The sequence below is a fragment of the Calypte anna genome, chromosome 12 (assembly GCF_003957555.1).
Source record: "Calypte anna isolate BGI_N300 chromosome 12, bCalAnn1_v1.p, whole genome shotgun sequence".
Classification (NCBI taxonomy): Eukaryota; Metazoa; Chordata; class Aves; order Apodiformes; family Trochilidae; genus Calypte; species Calypte anna.
In genome coordinates this window covers 17,763,227-17,780,420 of record NC_044258.1, presented here as the reverse complement: position 1 = coordinate 17,780,420, position 17,194 = coordinate 17,763,227, and the positions used below count along the sequence as shown (strand labels likewise).

At 44.8% G+C, this 17,194-nt stretch overlaps 1 protein-coding gene across 1 annotated transcript in view; it reads left to right on the top strand.

The window, feature by feature from the left end:
- The window catches only part of RYBP (RING1 and YY1 binding protein), a 41,914-nt gene extending 33,605 nt beyond the window's left edge, over positions 1–8,309 (top strand). The window contains exons 3-5 of the mRNA XM_030458702.1: positions 228–404; positions 512–610; positions 4,244–8,309. Coding sequence (XP_030314562.1) covers positions 228–404; positions 512–610; positions 4,244–4,496 — 529 coding nt within the window. The 3' untranslated portion in view covers positions 4,497–8,309. The remainder of the gene's footprint in view (positions 1–227; positions 405–511; positions 611–4,243) is intronic.
- The last annotated feature ends 8,885 nt before the right edge of the window (positions 8,310–17,194 follow it).

Below are 17,194 nucleotides of genomic sequence, written 5' to 3'. Positions count from 1 at the left end.
ATGAAACAGCATTTTGGGGTATTTCTTAGTTGTAATATTTCTTTTTTGGTAGCAGCAGGAGTATTTTACATTAAATAAGTACATCCATTTGGGTGTTAATAAATGGACTGTTCTTCCCTGGTTGCTGAAACAAATCTTCATAGTGCTTTTGGTGAAGTAATTTTTACTGTGTAAAATTAACTATAGATCTCTTTTTTTTTTTCTTTCTTTCTTTATTGTCATTATAGAAAACCTAGAATAAACTCTCAGTTGGTGGCACAACAAGTTGCCCAGCAATATGCAACCCCACCACCACCTAAGAAGGAGAAAAAGGAGAAAGTGGAAAAACAAGACAAAGAAAAGCCTGACAAAGAGAAGGAAATTAGTCCAAGTGTTACAAAGAAGAACACTAACAAGAAGACTAAGTAAGTTTGCAGGATCCACAGTTAAATGTGGGGTGACTTCAGTAGCACTGATTAAATGTGCAGTTTAATTAACATCATACTCTCTCTCTTCCCTTCAATTCCTACAGACCAAAGTCAGATATTGTGAAAGACCCTCCTAGTGAAGCAAACAGTATACAGTCTGGGAATACTACAACAAAGACCAGCGACCCGAATCACACTTCAAGGTAACTTCACACTAAAGTTAGAGCTCTGTTGGAGAAGTGTGTTAAATAGTCAACACATTTATTTTTTTTTAATAGACAGAGCCAGAATGCTGTCTAACCTACAGGGTCTGCCAGCATTAGTATGGCAAGACCATCAGTGGCCACAAGCCATGTACAAGCACTCACTCAGCTGGGGAGGGTGCATTTGTTCTCTTGGCCACACAATTTTTGTTTCTTTTCTAAATTAATCCTATTGTCAATAGGGCAGTAATGCTTTTGGCTGTGAAACACAGCAAGGGAAAAATATTAACCAGCAGTTGAAGTGGTTTTTATCAAATTCTTATCATCACTTGATAGCAGTAACAAAGGTTACATTTTTACTTCCTTATCTGTAATTCAGTCACTGTAATCGTCAAGGTAGTTTTCCAAGTATATGGGAATTAAAAGGCTGCATTAACAGATTTGCTAGAATCTTGCTGTCAACAAAAAGCACAAATGATTGGTTTCATATTTGTCTAAGTTTCAAATGAGTAGCTGTCCATGGAGGGAGGTTTATTCCTAGTCTTGCCTGTACTCATATTCCCTGCTGGTTTTCTTTAAGCTTGTGCTTTTATTTCTTAAATCAAAACTTCAGCAAGTAACACTTTTTGTATTATTGAACTTGTAACATTAAATTGATAGATGACATCAAATCATTGTTTTTACTCCTTGAAGGAGTCACTCTGTCTGCTGTAGTCTTAGTTCTGTTGCAAGCTTTTGTAATTCCTAATTAATCCTTAATAGTATCAGGTCTAGCTGGATATTTTTAAGGGAGGCATCATCTTCTTTGGTTCTTAAAGTGTCTTTTTAAGTGTTTAGTTTAGTGGAACTTGTGTTGCAATTCACTGCCCTCAGGAGTATTGTCGAGAGTCTTTTTAAAGCATCTGATTTTCACAAAGTCACAAGTTACCTGTTCAGATTTTTTTTTCTGCTCAGATTTCTTGAGTCTTTTTTTGTAAGTTGTCTTTTTAAGAAATACTTTCTGAGCTTCCTGAATACAATGCCTGTTTCTGATAAAAGTTATTTTATTCCATGCCTTCTTGTGCACTTTGATTGTTTTGAAACACATTTCTCATTTGGCCCTAAGCCTTTCTACCTACAGACATGAAGCATCAGGGTGTTTAATTTTGCAAAATAACATGAGTGGGATAATCCCTTTGCTTTCTGTAGGAAGCAAAAATTCTATGCATGTGCTGAAGAGATTGTCTGGAGGTTTCCATCTGTGCTTCATCAGCTCTTTGCACGGAGGAGACCCTGAAAACCTCCTGCAGAATTGCTTGGAGGGCTCAGTTCTAAAATGGGCATTGGGAATATGTTTGTGAGCGGGACTGAGGAATCCTCCACCCCAACTCTGCTTCCCCCCCAGTCCTTCCATGTTACTTCCTCATGGCATTTAAAGATGGATGGGCAGTTCCATTCAGGTGCTTGGTGCTTATCCCAAAATCTGCTGGTAGCTGGAGCTTAAACCAGATGAACCTTTGGTTGTTTTTTTTTCTAAGTATGACTCTCAGAGCTGCCTTTTGACGGGCAATAGCAGGAGCACATGTTCAACCCTGTAGAAAGGTGGGGTCAGTAAAAGTCTGTTCTGGTAGCTGGGCCAGTATTTTTTTGCTTGTTTTCTGAGTACAAGAGAAAACAAATGACCCAGGCAAATTACAGGAAGAACAGGGTTTCCTAGAGGAACTTGGGGCTTAGGGAGGAAAATACGCACACGCACGACGCTTCCGGGAACGTTTGCTGCTGATGCTTTGGGGGCAGCCTGCATCTGCTGAGACACTCACTGAAAGCTGACAGAAACCCCAAAACTTGCTGAGCTAGCTGGCCTGGCTTCTTAGCCACAAACAAGGTGACATCATTTCATCTAGCCCGTGGTTACGTGTTGGATTTGCCAACTCCTGCAAGCACGTACGTACACAGCACAGGCGTGGGTGTGTGTCTGCTGTGGGAATCCACTGAGCACAGCTGAGGCTTTGACAAGCCTGGTCACTAAATGACAAGGCTGTTTAAAAAAGGTTTTTACTGACTGGTGACCCACCACAGCAGTATTTTAAATCTGTTTTCTCTCAGAAATGATTTAACCAGAGTTAAAAATTGAAACGACCTCCTAGGTTAGAAATTAACATACTATTTTCGATGCAGTAGCTTCATTTTTGGTTAAGGAAATTTGCAGGAATGCCATTGTTCTATTTTAAGCTTGTACCACCTGTTCTTAAAAGTTTTTGGGTTTCTTTTCTATTCCACCCAGTTCTGGAATACCCCTTGGATAACTACTATTTAAGAACTTTCCCTTTGTTGACTTAACCACTGCAAGCCATTGAGTATGCATGGCTAAATTTCCTCATTTTTTTTTATTTTTGGTTTTGGCTGCATTTACCTTGTGTTCTGCAGACGAGGAGGAGGAAAGGCAGATGGGTTTAAAAGCTGGAGCTTGATCCCAAAGTAAACTAACCTTCCCTCCCATCCCTTGGAATCAAGGCAGTTCTCAGCAAGCTACTTTTCACTGATGTATAAAGACTCTCCTCTTTAATTTCCCCATTGGGAATATTCTGCTGCTTAAACCTGACCCTTAATTAGGAGCAAAAGCTGTAAATTGCAGCAGTCTCTGCAGCTGACTTGGAATTTGCTGCTAGCAGGAGGAGTGTCCAAGGTTTGTTGTATCAGAGCATTGAACCAGACCCTGAAATGTGTGTGAATGTTAGCTTCCTAGAGTCTAGACCCTTATTAGCTACATTACTAATTGAATGATAGCACAGCATGCAAATTACTGAGATAATCCTGAACTATAAATACCAGTGTGTTCTTTTCTGGTGATTTTTTTTTTTTTTCCTTTTTTCTCCTCCCCTAACCAAAAGAATTATCCACAAGAAAATACCATTATACATTCTGGATTTTATTTACAATAGCCTCAGTTCCAGAGGGAACAATTTGAACAATTTTATACATTGGCTGACTTGGCATCTGATTTGTATAAGCTCAAAGCAGTTGAAAGAGCAGCCGAGTTGTCCCGGTGCCTGTGTTGTTTGCAGCTGCAGAGTTCCAATATGGGAATGAAAGAGCTGTGGTCAAATGCTTTCATGTGGTTTTGTATTGCAGAGTCACAGCCTTGTCTCATAACATCGGGGCACATGATGAGATGGTGAATTTAGATAAGAGAACCCTTTCATCTGCCCCTTGGGGAGGAGATCCTTCACTCTGCCTGGCTCCTGGCCGCTTGGCTCTGTTGGAGTGTCCTCCTTTCTGGCAGGGTTGGATTAGGGATAAATCTACAGCAGAGCACCCTTTGCAGAGCTCTGCAAGACAGGTTTTTTTTTTCCTCTGGGGCTGAGAGTGCTGCTGCAGCTTTTGCTGCTTGGGCTGTCGCAGGGAGCAGAAGGTCAAACCTTTGTCCTCTGCTGTGCAGCACTCACTGGTGCCCAAATTTCCCTCGCTGCCAGCTGTGCAGATGAGGGGAGGATAAGTCACACTGAGTGTTCTCAGATGCTTTTTCTAATAAACTGTGAGGGGAGGACAAGTCACACTGAGTGTTCTCAGATTCTTTTCCTAATAAACTGTCCCTTTCTCATTTATTTTTCACCTTTTTTTTAAAAAATATAAACGTTTTCTCATTTATTCTAGACCCAGACTGAAAAATGTGGACAGAAGTACCGCGCAGCAGCTGGCAGTCACAGTGGGAAATGTCACAGTAATTATCACAGACTTTAAAGAAAAGACTCGTTCCTCTTCCACATCATCTTCTACAGTGACCTCCAGTGCAGGATCAGAACAACAGAATCAGAGCAGCTCGGGCTCTGAGAGCACAGACAAGGGCTCATCCCGCTCCTCCACGCCGAAGGGGGACATGTCGGCAGTCAACGATGAATCTTTCTGAAAATTGCACATGGAGTTGTGGAAACTATGAAATCAGGGTATGAAATTCAAACACTCCACCTGCCCATGCTGTTCAAATCCTGGAGAGCCTCTTCTGTGCTTGAACACACACTTTTCTTGGGACATCGACCTCTAACTGATGCAACCAGGATAATTTCTGCTTGCCGTGGGCATCTGGCCACCAAGGAATTTCTCACCCTAACGATTACTCTTGACACTTTTATGTATTCCATTGTTTTATATGATTTTCCTAACAATCATTTATAATTGGATGTGCTCCTGAATCTACTTTTTTATAATATCTGCTGTGCACAATTTTCCATGAACATTACAACTTTTTGTTTTGGGGTAGGGAGCGGGTGGGGAGGGAAGGGGGCTTTATTTATTGCATTCACAAACTCCATCCTCTTTCAACATATCCTTTTTAAGTTCAGTTCTTCTTCCAGTTATACTGTGTACTATCAGTTTTGATATAAATTATATATAAATATATATATAAATAAATATATATAAAGGGTTATTTGAAACCAATACATGGAAACGCTGGTGCTTGAAACACTGTGAAGTGAAAAAAAAAAAATAATAATTGAACAGTTCAAGATCTGGGACAGTCCCCTTCTGTGAAAGTACTGAAACTGAAATGGAACTGGTCTTAGGTGAAAAGTATTCCTGAAGGTTTGAACCTGGATGGGACCCGTTCTCTCTATTGTTCCTTCCCCATTTCTTCCTTAAGCAATGGCTAGAACAGACTGGACACACGGTTTTGATATTTATAGCTTGAGATCTTGAAAGGAGAAGAGATTGCTCCAGGTAGCTTGTGTTTTCACGAGGGTGACTTGGATTGGTGCTGTGGAAGTGGGTGCCTGGCTGGGGTGCAAGCATTCCCCACCAGCCTGATGTCAGCGTGCCGTGGATTTGTGTGTTTTGTTCATCTGAGCATTGCCCTGTGTGGCCAATCCCACGGGTGTTGGTGGTAGATTTCATGAATTTCATCCCCCTGGGTCAGTGATGGAGGTAACTTCAGAACTGGAGTGCTTTGCTTTGGGTTGGAAGGCAGCTGGGAGGCAGGGTGGGTTGAGGCAGTGAGCTGGTGCTTGTCCCAGCTGCTGGAGGATGGGTCAGTCCTTGGCAGCCCCCTCCCCTCTGGCCCATCCCTGTTGTTGGGGTGGTTCTTCTCCTTGAAATCCATCCATATTCCAAGGGTGGTTTTCTGAACAGCATCTCGTCCAGTGATGACATTGGCCTTGTCAGTGTTTGGATGCTTCTGGGTGTCCTGCTGTGGAAGCAAAAGTAGGGAAAAAGCTTTTGTGCTGGCAAGTGAGCAACGTGTGTGGCTCATGCTCATGACCAGCTCATGACCTTCATTCTTATTCTAAAGCTATTGAGACTGTAATTTCTTTTCCTGGCCTGTTAGTGTTGCTTTACAGTTTACCTTCCATGCATTATCCTGCTAAAACACTAGGCTGAAGAGGTGAAGCAAACTTTTTTTTAAAAAAATAAAAAAAAAACAAAAACCCAACAACACAACCCCAAACCTCTTTGGCTTTCCATCTTTATTTTGTGGCCCTAGGGTGCTTTGCAGTAATTTCAGATGCAGAGGCTGTGGCTTCATTTGACATCAGATGCATGACTTTTGGGCATGATGAAAGAGGGCCACATTTTGACAACTTTATGCCAGCTTATTCTATTGTGAATTACTTGCTTAGCAAGAGGAATTTCTCTTTGTGGAGGCAACTGATTTTAAGATTTCTTTTGTGGTTTTGAGTAGCAGATGTAGGTTCCTTTCACACTGGTGACAGAAATGTGTGAGTGAGGGATCTGTTACAGCCCCTGCTTGAAAGTGTGTGCAGTGGCAGTGCCTTTGCAGCAGTGGTTTTATTCTGAAGATGTTAAGATGGGCACCCTGACTTAATTCTGCTTATATTCACAGTATAGGCTGTGTTTACCTTTTTAAGCATTTTTAAAGTATTTCTTAAAGAACCAAAGGAAACCAGATGCTTCCTATGAGCATCAAGACAATTTATTATACATAGTTTTAAATACTATGAATTTCTCAGTCCACATTTTAACATTAGTGGGATATTGCAAAGACATTCCTTTTCCAGTTTTTACTATTCCTTTAAGGGTCTCAGGGAGGGTAAACTGGTCAGCCATATTTATTTATTTTACTGAAATGTATTGGAATAATTTTTTAAGAGAGATTTTTTGAAGATGCCCCTGAACTTGTATATTTTGCACTGCTTTATAAATGATCCATTATCAATTAGGCTTGCATGCATCTCGGCCGTGATCCAGTGAAGAGTGTGAGCGAGTGTGGGGTGAGTCCCTCTGCCCTCTCTGGGGCTAATTCTGGTGCTTCAAGTCAAACCACATGCTCACCTTCTTGGCTGAATCTGGGAATTTGTGCAAAAAAAGAAAAAAAAAAAAAAAAGTGAAAATGGTCAGTTGAAAAAGCTTTAATGCCATAACCAGCTACTCATGGCTACTGGTGAAGTCAGTAACATCTTGTCTCTTTGGGCGTGCCTCCTCGATGAAGTAGCTTGCTATAAAGAAGTGGGGAAAAAAACCAAAATTTCTTTGGAACAAATGACCTGTTAATTCTGCATTCACTAGGAATTGCTAGCTCAGTGCTGAACCTCCCCCAGCCTCACGTAGCTGTTGTGTTGTGACTCCAGGCTAGCGATTGCTTTTACACTTGAGTTTCTCCAGTTGGTATCCCCATGGGTGGGATTCCCCGGGCTCAATGCCCTCGGGGTGATCCTGCTGTGGTTGGGGAGGGTGTTTAAAAACCAAACCAAGCAAAACACTGCTGTAGGGGAAGGAGCAGATTCGTGGTGTTCAGTGGCACAGAAAGCAGGTAAGTAAAGCACAGTGTTAACGTTTGCAAAGTTTCGACTCTTACACAGACACACACACACAGACACCGACACAGCTTGCCTGACTTGCTCAGTTTGAGGTAGTTTTGCAAAGGAAAAACGACAGCGTTTTACACAGCCAGGCTATTTATTTTTTAATTGGAACACTTTGCTTGTTTCCAAATTGGACAGATCTAAAAATTCGGCAGCAGCTTCCGTCAGGTTTGTGTTTGTTTGTTTTTTTTCCTTTTTCCACTGAGATGTTTTCACCTGCCTTACCAAGATCATTCTCAGTCTACTTTTTTAAGCTCTACCATAAACTTAAATTATTGAAAATTTATTAATTGCTGACTATATAATAACCTTTGCTTGTATGTAACCGAATGGTTTTAAGAGCCAACATTTAGAGTATGACAATGGAGCTGAACAGTTTTTAATGCGCAAGCAGTTCTGTTCTTGTGTATGACTTGTAACCTTAATTTACTGTGTAAAGATGGTTACATTATTTCCTTAGCTTTGTTTGTTGGAGACAAATATAGAATGCTTGTTTAAGTATGTCAAAACATAATCTTATCTTGTGGATTTTTATGTTAATGTATTATACGAGCTATATTTTTCATTTGCCCAGAAAGACAGCTTGTATAACGCTTTGGAAAGTTTTTCCGCTCTGTAAAGTCTTTAGAGCTGACAGTCCTGTTAGGTTTGTTTTAATCTTCATGCTAAAGTGTCAATGGTGGTTTTGTGAACTGGTCAGAAATTCACAGGTCTTAAATGTTTTCGGGAAATTTATATTGGACACTGCTCTTTGTCTAGCAAATAAAAGATGTTAATATATTCCTGTTACTGGCATGTGCACGACTGTTATTAGAAGCCACTTTATCATTTTCCTGCTTTAAATAGAAATGTCTATTTATGAATTCTGCTTGTAGTTTTTTCACAAATAAAATAGTAAAATTTAATTCAATCTGAAAGCCCTCTTTTTTGGGAGGTGGCAGGGTTCAGAATCATAGAATTGGCTGGGTTGGAAGGGACCTCAGAGATCATCAAGTCCAACCCTTGAACCACCGTTGCGGTTGCTAGACCATGGCACTGAGTGCCACATCCAGTCTCTTTTTAAATATCTCCAGACACGGAGAATCCACTCCTTCCCTGGGCAGCCCATTCCAATGTCTGATCACCCTCTCCGTAAAGAAATTCTTTCTAATATCCAACCTAAACCTCCCCTGGCACAACTTGCGACCCTGCCCTCTTGTCTTGCTGAGAGTTGCCTGGGAAAAGAGCCCAACCCCCCGCTGGCTCCAACCTCCTTTCAGGGAGTTGTAGAGAGTGATGAGGTCTCCCCTGAGCCTCCTTCTCCAGCCTCAACACCCCCAGCTCCCTCAGCCTCTCCTCATAGGATCTGTGCTGGAGTCCCTTCACCAGCCCGGTGAAGAAGTTGGTTTGCCAGCCTGGATGTCTTGCCCACAAGCACCCCACTTCTGCAAGCACATGGGGATGCAGAGGGAAAGCTTCAGTCCAGTGAGTTAATCCAGTTTGTTTCCAGGGACTAAAGACACACAGGAGGTTTTTGGTGGATGTCTGCAGAATTTGGGTTCTGGTACTTCCAAAGAAGCTTTTTTCTCCTTTCTGTAGCTGGAGGAATGGTGGGGTTTAATGCAGAGGATTTTAGCAAGACCCCTTGGGAGTTCCTTCAGCTGCCTTGTGCCAGCAAACTCCCACGAGTCAAATTAATAAAATTTAATTGAGAGCCTAATCATATTTTTGCAGCATAAAAATACGGGTAGTTTGTAAGCAGTATTTTGATCCTCAGCCTAGTAAACAAGGTGATACAAATTATTTTGGTCTTTCTATTTCTTATTTTTGTCCCCCACCTGAGATGGGTGACAGGATGTACCTGTTGGGATAAATATTAAGTTGGAATTTGAAAATCAAGCAACAGGTAAAATGCAAAGGGGGGAGAAAAAGACCTTAAATCTCTTGAATTTTTCCTCAGGAATTTGAGGACAGCTACTAAAAGGCCGTTTTGATATTTTTCCATATTGGGGGGAAGGGGTGATACAGCTGGAGATCGTTTTAAAAAAAAAAAAAACAACCCAAACTGACTGTGCAAACAGAGTCTGCAATGCTTTTAACCTTGGCTGGAAACAATTCAAAGTTCTTTGTGCCAAGAATAAGAAGAAACAGGAAAGGCAGTGGTTGTTCTACAGACCTGAAGAGCATTTGCTTGGCATGTGGGATGAGTGAGGAGAGAAAGAGTCCTGGCCTTGAAGATTTTGCAGGCCCTGAGCTCCATCTGCCACCAGCCACAGCTGCCTGGGGTGTGACTGACTGCATCTCCATCAGCATCCACCTCTCTCATCCCCTGCTGGAGCCTTGGATGGAGCCAGGGAATTCCCAGAGCAGCTCTGGAGCCCACCCAGCCTGCCCTTGGCAATGCTGAGGGTTGGTATTTGGATGGAGCCTTTTCCCAGCAGTGTTGAGGCTCAGGCTGATCCCAGCTGGAGCTGCCTAATAGGAAGGCAACAGAAACTTCTGCAGGGTTTTCTCAGTGCTGGTTTAGGTGTCTCCTCAAAGAAAGCAGAATGCACAAACCTCCAATAGCATCAAAAGACTTCAGAAATTCCTGAAGTCAGGAATGAGTCCTATGGCTCAGCATGGGAGCCTGGAGCAGTGAAGAACACCCCATAGCTAACTCTGGTCTTCTCTTGGTATTAATATTGAAGGTAGAAAGAGGGGATTTTTTTGCAGGTCTTGTTGCACTGCAAGTCTTGCAGTATTTGCCTGAAGTCCCCTGTTGCTCCTCAAATGGGGTTAGTTCTGTGCAGAGCTGTAAATGATCTGGCAGCCTTGGCTCTGCAGGAAGGCACGAGCCCGTTGTGCTTCCTAGATGAGGAATCAAGAAACAAACACTTCTTTGTTCTCTATGTCTCCATATAAAAAAAAAAAAAAAAGAGAAAACCTCATACCCAAAAATAAAAGAGAGAAATTGCTCTCCACAGTGACTTATTTATTATTCTCAGGATCCTGAAATTTTCATGACTTTCTAACATTTCTAATTTTTTCCAACTTTTTTTTCCAGCATTAGGAATCCTCAAAGCTCTTCCAACTTGACACTGGAGAGTCTGTTCCAGCATGCACATCACCTCCTCTCCAAAACGATTCTGGGAAGGACTTAAAACTGCACAGTAGTAACTCCTAGGATGTTATGGGGTGAGTATCTCCCCTTGTTGCTCTGCCTGCCCTGCTTTGGCAATCCTCCTGCCAGCAGGTGATGCCAAGGTGTTCAAAGCCTGGAGCTCTGATACCATTCACTGAAAGACCATGAAATTCCACACTTGGAAAGAGCACATCAAAAGCTTTTAGGGAGTATTAATTGGCCCACAGCTCCTGGAGCTGGATGGAGGAGGTCTGAAGTGTTTAAGCTGCTCTCAGATGCTCTCAAATGCTGGAAAAAATACAAGTTGGGGAGGTGAATTTGAGCATGAAATATCCCTGTGAGCAGGAGGAAGCTGGCATGCTGCAGGAACAGCACGTGCCTGCCCAGGTAAGAAGAATGGGAAGGAATAAAGCTGATTTTTGTTCCTCCTCAAGCTGTGCTGTCGGGGCTGATTCATGTTGCCTAGGAGGTTTTGGCCTGGAATTGATCGGAGGAGTTTTCCATGCTTGGGTATGGTTTTTTAGGATGGATTAAAGCACAGAGGAGCAGGAGAGTCACCAAGACTTTCATTCAGCCTTCACCCAGAAATCAGTATCTTCTCTAATGGAGAAAAGGTTTCCATCTGGAGTTCTGCAGGTGAGTGGCCCCTTTCCATCCCAAATCCTACACTGGCTGAGGAGCTGGAAGGAGTAGGACATGCAGCTCGTAGATCCCCTGATCTGACTGAAAAAAGAAGAAACCAGACCACCATCCCTCTTATCATGAGCCACTGGAGCTGCTTGCTGATGTTTTGAGTGTTGTGTTTTACACATGGCTGGGAGCTACATCTCCACGATGCAGCTTCTTCTCCTGCTGAACAACCAGAGATGTTTTCCCAAGTTTATTTGTAGTGGTAGGATGAGTCTTGTGGTGCTTAATGGGTTCTCCTGCAAGTTGGGTTTGGCAGAAGGGTGTTCCTGAAAGCAGGGATGGTGGAACAGATCTCAAATATCACTGAATTTATGTGGTCTGGGTTTGGTTTTTTTTTTCCTTCACCTTTACCCTGCAGTAATGACAATACTCTTAACATCCGGACTAGGGGCAATAGTGGGGACATTTTACTTTAACCCCTGCTTTTGGGTGACAGCAAAGTCACTGGCACACAGAGGGCATCTGTTCCTGGAGGGACAGTGGCTTGGGAGGCTGGGACATGGGTCTGAATTAACCCCCCCTTGAAGGAGATGGTGAGCAGGGGAGGCTGCCTCTCTGCTCCAGCCATCTCTCACGAGCATTTGGACCTTGAGATGCTCTTGGTGAGGCTTTCACAGGCTGTGTCTTGTGATTTTTGGCCAGTGCAAGTCATGATGCTTAGGAGCCTTCAAACTGTGGTGCCTGGGGAGGAGGGGGAGGCAGAGCTCAGCCTCCTGGCTCTGTGTGCCTGGAACCACACTATTCAATGGCTTTAAAGAAATAATAAAATAAACAGTGGTGCTCTTGCCTCAGGCTGGCCATTAGGAGCATGATTTAGTGCAGGGAGGGCTATAAAGGCCGTTGATAAATCTTTCATGCAGCACAAATAAAATCTCCTTTTGGGGGGAGAAAGGGCCCCAGATAATGGGGGGAGGAGGGAGCAGCCCCTGCCCCCTGGTCTAATTAGGCTGTCCAGGAGAAGTGAATATAAAAATAGCAGAACTGGAAAGCCCAGATCTTCACAACCTTAAGAAAGGACTTCATCCTCTTAAATTATGAGGCTGAGACCTCATTCAACAATACTTTGAAGGAGATCAGCTGGCAGTGCTATTCACAGTGGCTGAGGGTGTGGGCTCTGTGATTACAGAACCTGCTGAAGAGCTCGCTCCTATCCCCGTTGAATGCCACTATTTTTATCCTCCTTAAATTCTAGAGTGTATTTCCAAGTGGGAAGCAGGGCAGAGGATAGCAGATCTTGACTCTGCTCTAAGTAACAGTTTCTGTAAAAAGGAAAGGGAGAGGTTTGAAATAGCTGATATCTATTTTTAACATCACCAGTAGGGATGCAAAGCACCTGGAGGTGCCTGCAGCCCCCAGCACTCTGTGATGGGACATGGGGTGTCCCTGCCAGCCCCTTCTCCCATGGGGTTTCCTGCCTCTCTCCTTGGAGCCCCAGAGACCTAGGAATGTCTCTGAGGAGCTGCAGGGGGAAAGCTTCCATCCCAAAAGACCATTCTTGTCTCACCCCTCCTTGGGCCCCACTTGCTTTGGCAGTACAGTGGGGAGCACTTTGATCCTTTCCCCATCTGGAAGGCAGAAGCCCAGAGGGACTTAATTAGGTGCAATTACCTCACCCACCACAGCCAGAGCTCCCAGGATGGTCGGCTTAGGGTCACAGAGAAAACCATGGCCAGAAGTGTTGGTGTCAGAGGGGATGCCTGAGTCCTTGCGCTCTCAGAGCTTTTCTGTGAGTCCCTGTTTGACTTTGTGAACCTGGCCTTGCAGGTTTGGGTGCTGAACAAGGTTTTTATCTTGTGCCTGATCCCATCTGCAGCCTCAGCTTTTAGTTCTGTAGATTCTCAGGTTCTCCCAAGCTGCTGAGCTGGGTATTGGCACATACAGCTCAGTCCTGTGCTGGGCAGAAGCATCCTGCTTCACTCAAACATGAAATATAAATCAGAGATCAAGTGAATTATTGTGCCATGCTGCTGCTTGGGCAATAGGGAGTCCTTAAATCAATCAGCCCCCAAATAAATAAATAAATGTGCAGCAGACATGCTGGAGTGCATGTCTGATTCCTATCAGAGGCAGTAATTCAAATCAGATGCTTGCAGATTCTCTGCCTCCCTCTCTGTGTTACCTGGGCTGCTGAAGTCACAGGAGATGGAAAGGAAATTTTTTTTTTCCCCAAGCTTTCATTATTGTTGCCAAAGAAACCACTTCATTTGGTTGCCACGTGTGCAGCAAATCTGCTTCCATCCATCTGGCTAGTGAGGGCTGAAGGAAAAGGGCTGCCAGGAGGGAAGCCTGCAGGGTGCAGCCACTTGGGTGATGCTGACCGTGGGGAAGGGGCAAGCAGGTGGAGGAGGATGATGGGTGCTGTGCACTCAGGGCTGCCTGAAGGTTCCCAGCCAGTTTTTCACGTTCAACCTGTATGAGCATCTCCACAGATGCCCGGGTGAGCTCCTCCCCCCTGCAGACCCTCCAGTTGCTGCTCCAGGGCCCAGCACCTCCTGCAGTGAGGGCTGCCAGAGCCCTTCAGCAGTTAAAAGACTTCCCTGGTGCTCAGCAGAGAAGTATTTGAAGTGTTTGATCTTTCTGAGCTGCCACCTCCCTCCCCTGGGCTCTGGAGAACACTCCCTAGGGGATGCTGAGCATCATCCTACCCCATCCTAAGCTGTGCTGGGGATGACTGCCACCACCTGAGCACACCCTTGGGTGCTTGGGTTACTGTCCCAGCTGCTGGCCAGCCCTGGGGATAGTTCCAACATCCACAATGAATTTGGGCAGCTGAGCCTGGGCTGGGGGTCAGCTGGAGGGGAGTGGGGTGACCTGGGTTGTGCTATCTGTGGAGAGCAATAACTATGCTGCCCCAGAAGGGGTGGTTTGGTCCCTTCTTCAGGGCAGGTTTGGTCACACATGGAGGGGTCTGGGCCCCTCTCAGCAGTCCTAAGGCTGGAGATACTCATCATATTTGGCTTCCTCTTGCACGTTGCTTGCAGGCTCAGTGCTCTGCCCTTGTGTGTGTCCGTGGATTCTGGTGCTTTATAGAGGTAAACAAGCCCTGAAGCTGACACAAGGCCTTTCCTTTGCACCATTTCATCTGTCCTGAACAGCCCTGGCAACATCATCCCAAGCTGATCTGATTTCACTGAGTCAGGTCCTCCTCTTCCTCGAGTTACTCCAGGCGTGTGATGAGGCTGAACCTTGGACCACTGGAGCTGATGGTTTCCTGACATCTTGCAAAAGAAGATAAAGCAATTGCAACACCAGGGATTCAGCCTGGGTTTCCAAAGTCTTAGCCCTGAAGGAGAACTGAATGGGTAAGGTTTTGTTTTGTGCATTTTTTTTTTTTTTATTCCTAAATCTCTTCACGTGACCCCAAAATAATAAAGATTGATCAGTTAAATCCACTCAGCACTTAAATCCTGTGTGCTTCTGAGTTACCACAATCTATATAGCAAGCAGGTATGCTGACACATGTACTCATGCTGGATATACACATTGTTTACCAGATGGGAGCAGGACCACCTCTCAGGCTTGCACACCATTTCAACGTGCTGCTCCTGCAGCAGTGCATCCCAGCCCTGGATAGTGGCATAAATCCTTCTTTGCAAATCATTGACCCAAAAGGTCATAAAAGTTCCTTTATGGTCTGTCAAGACAAGCTAGGTTCTTTATGTGCCCCCTAAGTCAGCCTAGTAAAACTTTTATGATGTTTTTAATAACAAGAGCTACTGCACATGAGCAGCAGCTAATTTTTAAAGCCTTGGTATTTCAGCAAAAATGTTTAGGGTTTTTTTTTTTTTCCCCCCTGTGCTGGAAAAAACACTTAGGTCAGTGCTTTCAGAAATCCCTGCCTGGAGGTGTCCTCTTTGCCCTGTGATGCTCTGACTTCTGCAGATCTTGAGCATACTCTGAAAGGAACTTCTGGACTCTGGTAGCATCTGGGCAAACTGAGGAGCTGAACTCCAGGTTTGTGTTTTTAAAATACTTGGAGCTTCAGTTGTGATGTAACATTATGGCTTTCAGAAAATGAAATTCCTGTTTGGTTGCAAAGTAGTCTTAAAAGGGTAATGAGTGCTTATTTAGTGAAGCAATAAGGTGAACTAAAGGCATAAGGTGAACTAAAAAGCCTTCTTTATCCAAGGACTTGGGTGCAGAAGGGAGACAGGGCTGGGCTCCCAGCCTGGCACTAGGATGCAGGAGCACATCCCTGCCTGTCACTGCTGGTTTGCACCAGGCTTATTTGTGCCAACTCCTTAAGATGCTGTAACTTAATCTTAGGTCTGAGCCTCCAGTTTAGCACTCCTGGCTCATCCTTCCCTAACCCACAGGGATCCCATTGCAGATCTGGAGCCCCCAGCCCCTGGTTTTACCTTCTGGCTGCCTTCTGAGTGCTGAACTGAAGTAACTTGCCATGAAGTGACTCCTCCAGTGCTCTTCTGGCTCTGCTTTCTCAGCCCTGCCTTGGGCTGCCAGGAGGAAAAGGGGAATAATGAGGAGTTGAAAGGAATATGGCAAGGTTTGTGTTACCCTCCAAGGGAACTGCTGTTCCCCACAGCCCTGCCCAACCCCCGTGACATGAGGTGTCCTTCAGACTCCTGACATGTGGCTTTAGCACCGTGCCAAGAACCAAGGAGGCAAAATGAGCCCCTCCAGGGTCCCCTCGATGCATCCTGAATCCCAGCAGCTGCTGCACACAGGGGCTCAGTGCAGGGATAGCCACAGGGAGGGGGCTGAGGGGTGTGGAGGGGCATCCTGGGGATGTTTTCATTACTGAAAAAAGCTCCAGTGTGCTGATTGCTGCACTCTCATGGTTTTGGACCTCTGAGGTGGCTGCAGCATGTGTGACCCTGGGCAGCTGGGGTAAAAATGAGGGTAATTTTTCCAGTTCCCCTGGGAAAGGTGCTGCATTACTGCTCCCTTCAGCTGTGGGGTGTGTGGCTTCACCTGAGGCAGAGCCAATGGGATTTGCTGACCTGGACAAGGGAATCAGGTTTTTTGGGGTGGTTTTTGTTTGTTTGTTTTTTTTGTTTTTTTTTTTTTTTTTTTTTTTTTTTTTTTTTTTTTTTTTGAGTTATTTCTAGACAACAAAAAAGATTTTCTTCTCCGAGTTCTGCCAACTGGCTTTACATCTGACCTGGGCAGTCCTTCGATGAGTGATGATGGATGCTGTCTCTGTGCCCTTTAATTACCTTCCAGGAATGACTGTGCCCTAAATTCACACCACAGCAGCCAGGGCTGTTACTTTTCTCCCGTGTTGGACCCTCAGCCCTTTCATTGCTTCTCTTTACTCACATGCACCAGTCAGAGCCTTCACTCCTTTGGACTCAGCCTTGCTTGCTGGCTCTATTTGTGCATGAAGAGCTGAGCAGCCCATGGGTGGGAATCAGTTCTGGGATGGTCAGCACCAATTTCCAGCCCTGACAGCAGCTGGGAGCAGAAGGTGAAAAGGGCTCTGCTTTTTGAGTTTGATTTAGAGCCATCTAATTGTGTCTACATAGATCATCTGCTTTGGTTTGTGTGGTGATTTTTCCCTTAAAAAAATAAAAATAGATAAAAAATTAAAAATCATCCTTTCTAGAATCATGCAAATGGGCAAGAGGGAAACCTTTCCTCTCCAGGTCTGCACCTGGATGATGGAGGTGGGGCACGGGGGGGTGGGACATCACAGCCAAACCCAGAACCTCAGGGGCTGGGATGGAGAGGATGCTCCTGGTCCTAGCTAAGGGAAGGGGGGCGACGACACACGACACAGGACACAGGAACACAGGACACACTTCGGAACTCCTAGCTGGGTCCAGCAGACCTGCCAGAGGGCTGGAACCAGCGGAGCCGCTCCGGTTCCGTGCGGGATTTGGCTCCGTTCCCCGCAGCGGGACCGGGACCGGGACTGGGACTGGGACCGCTGCTGCTGCTGGAGCGGCGACAGCAAAGGCTGCGAATGCTCAGGGGAGCTGCAGGGAGGAACTGTTGCTGTCGATCCGTTAATTAAGATTAATGTGCTCGCTGATA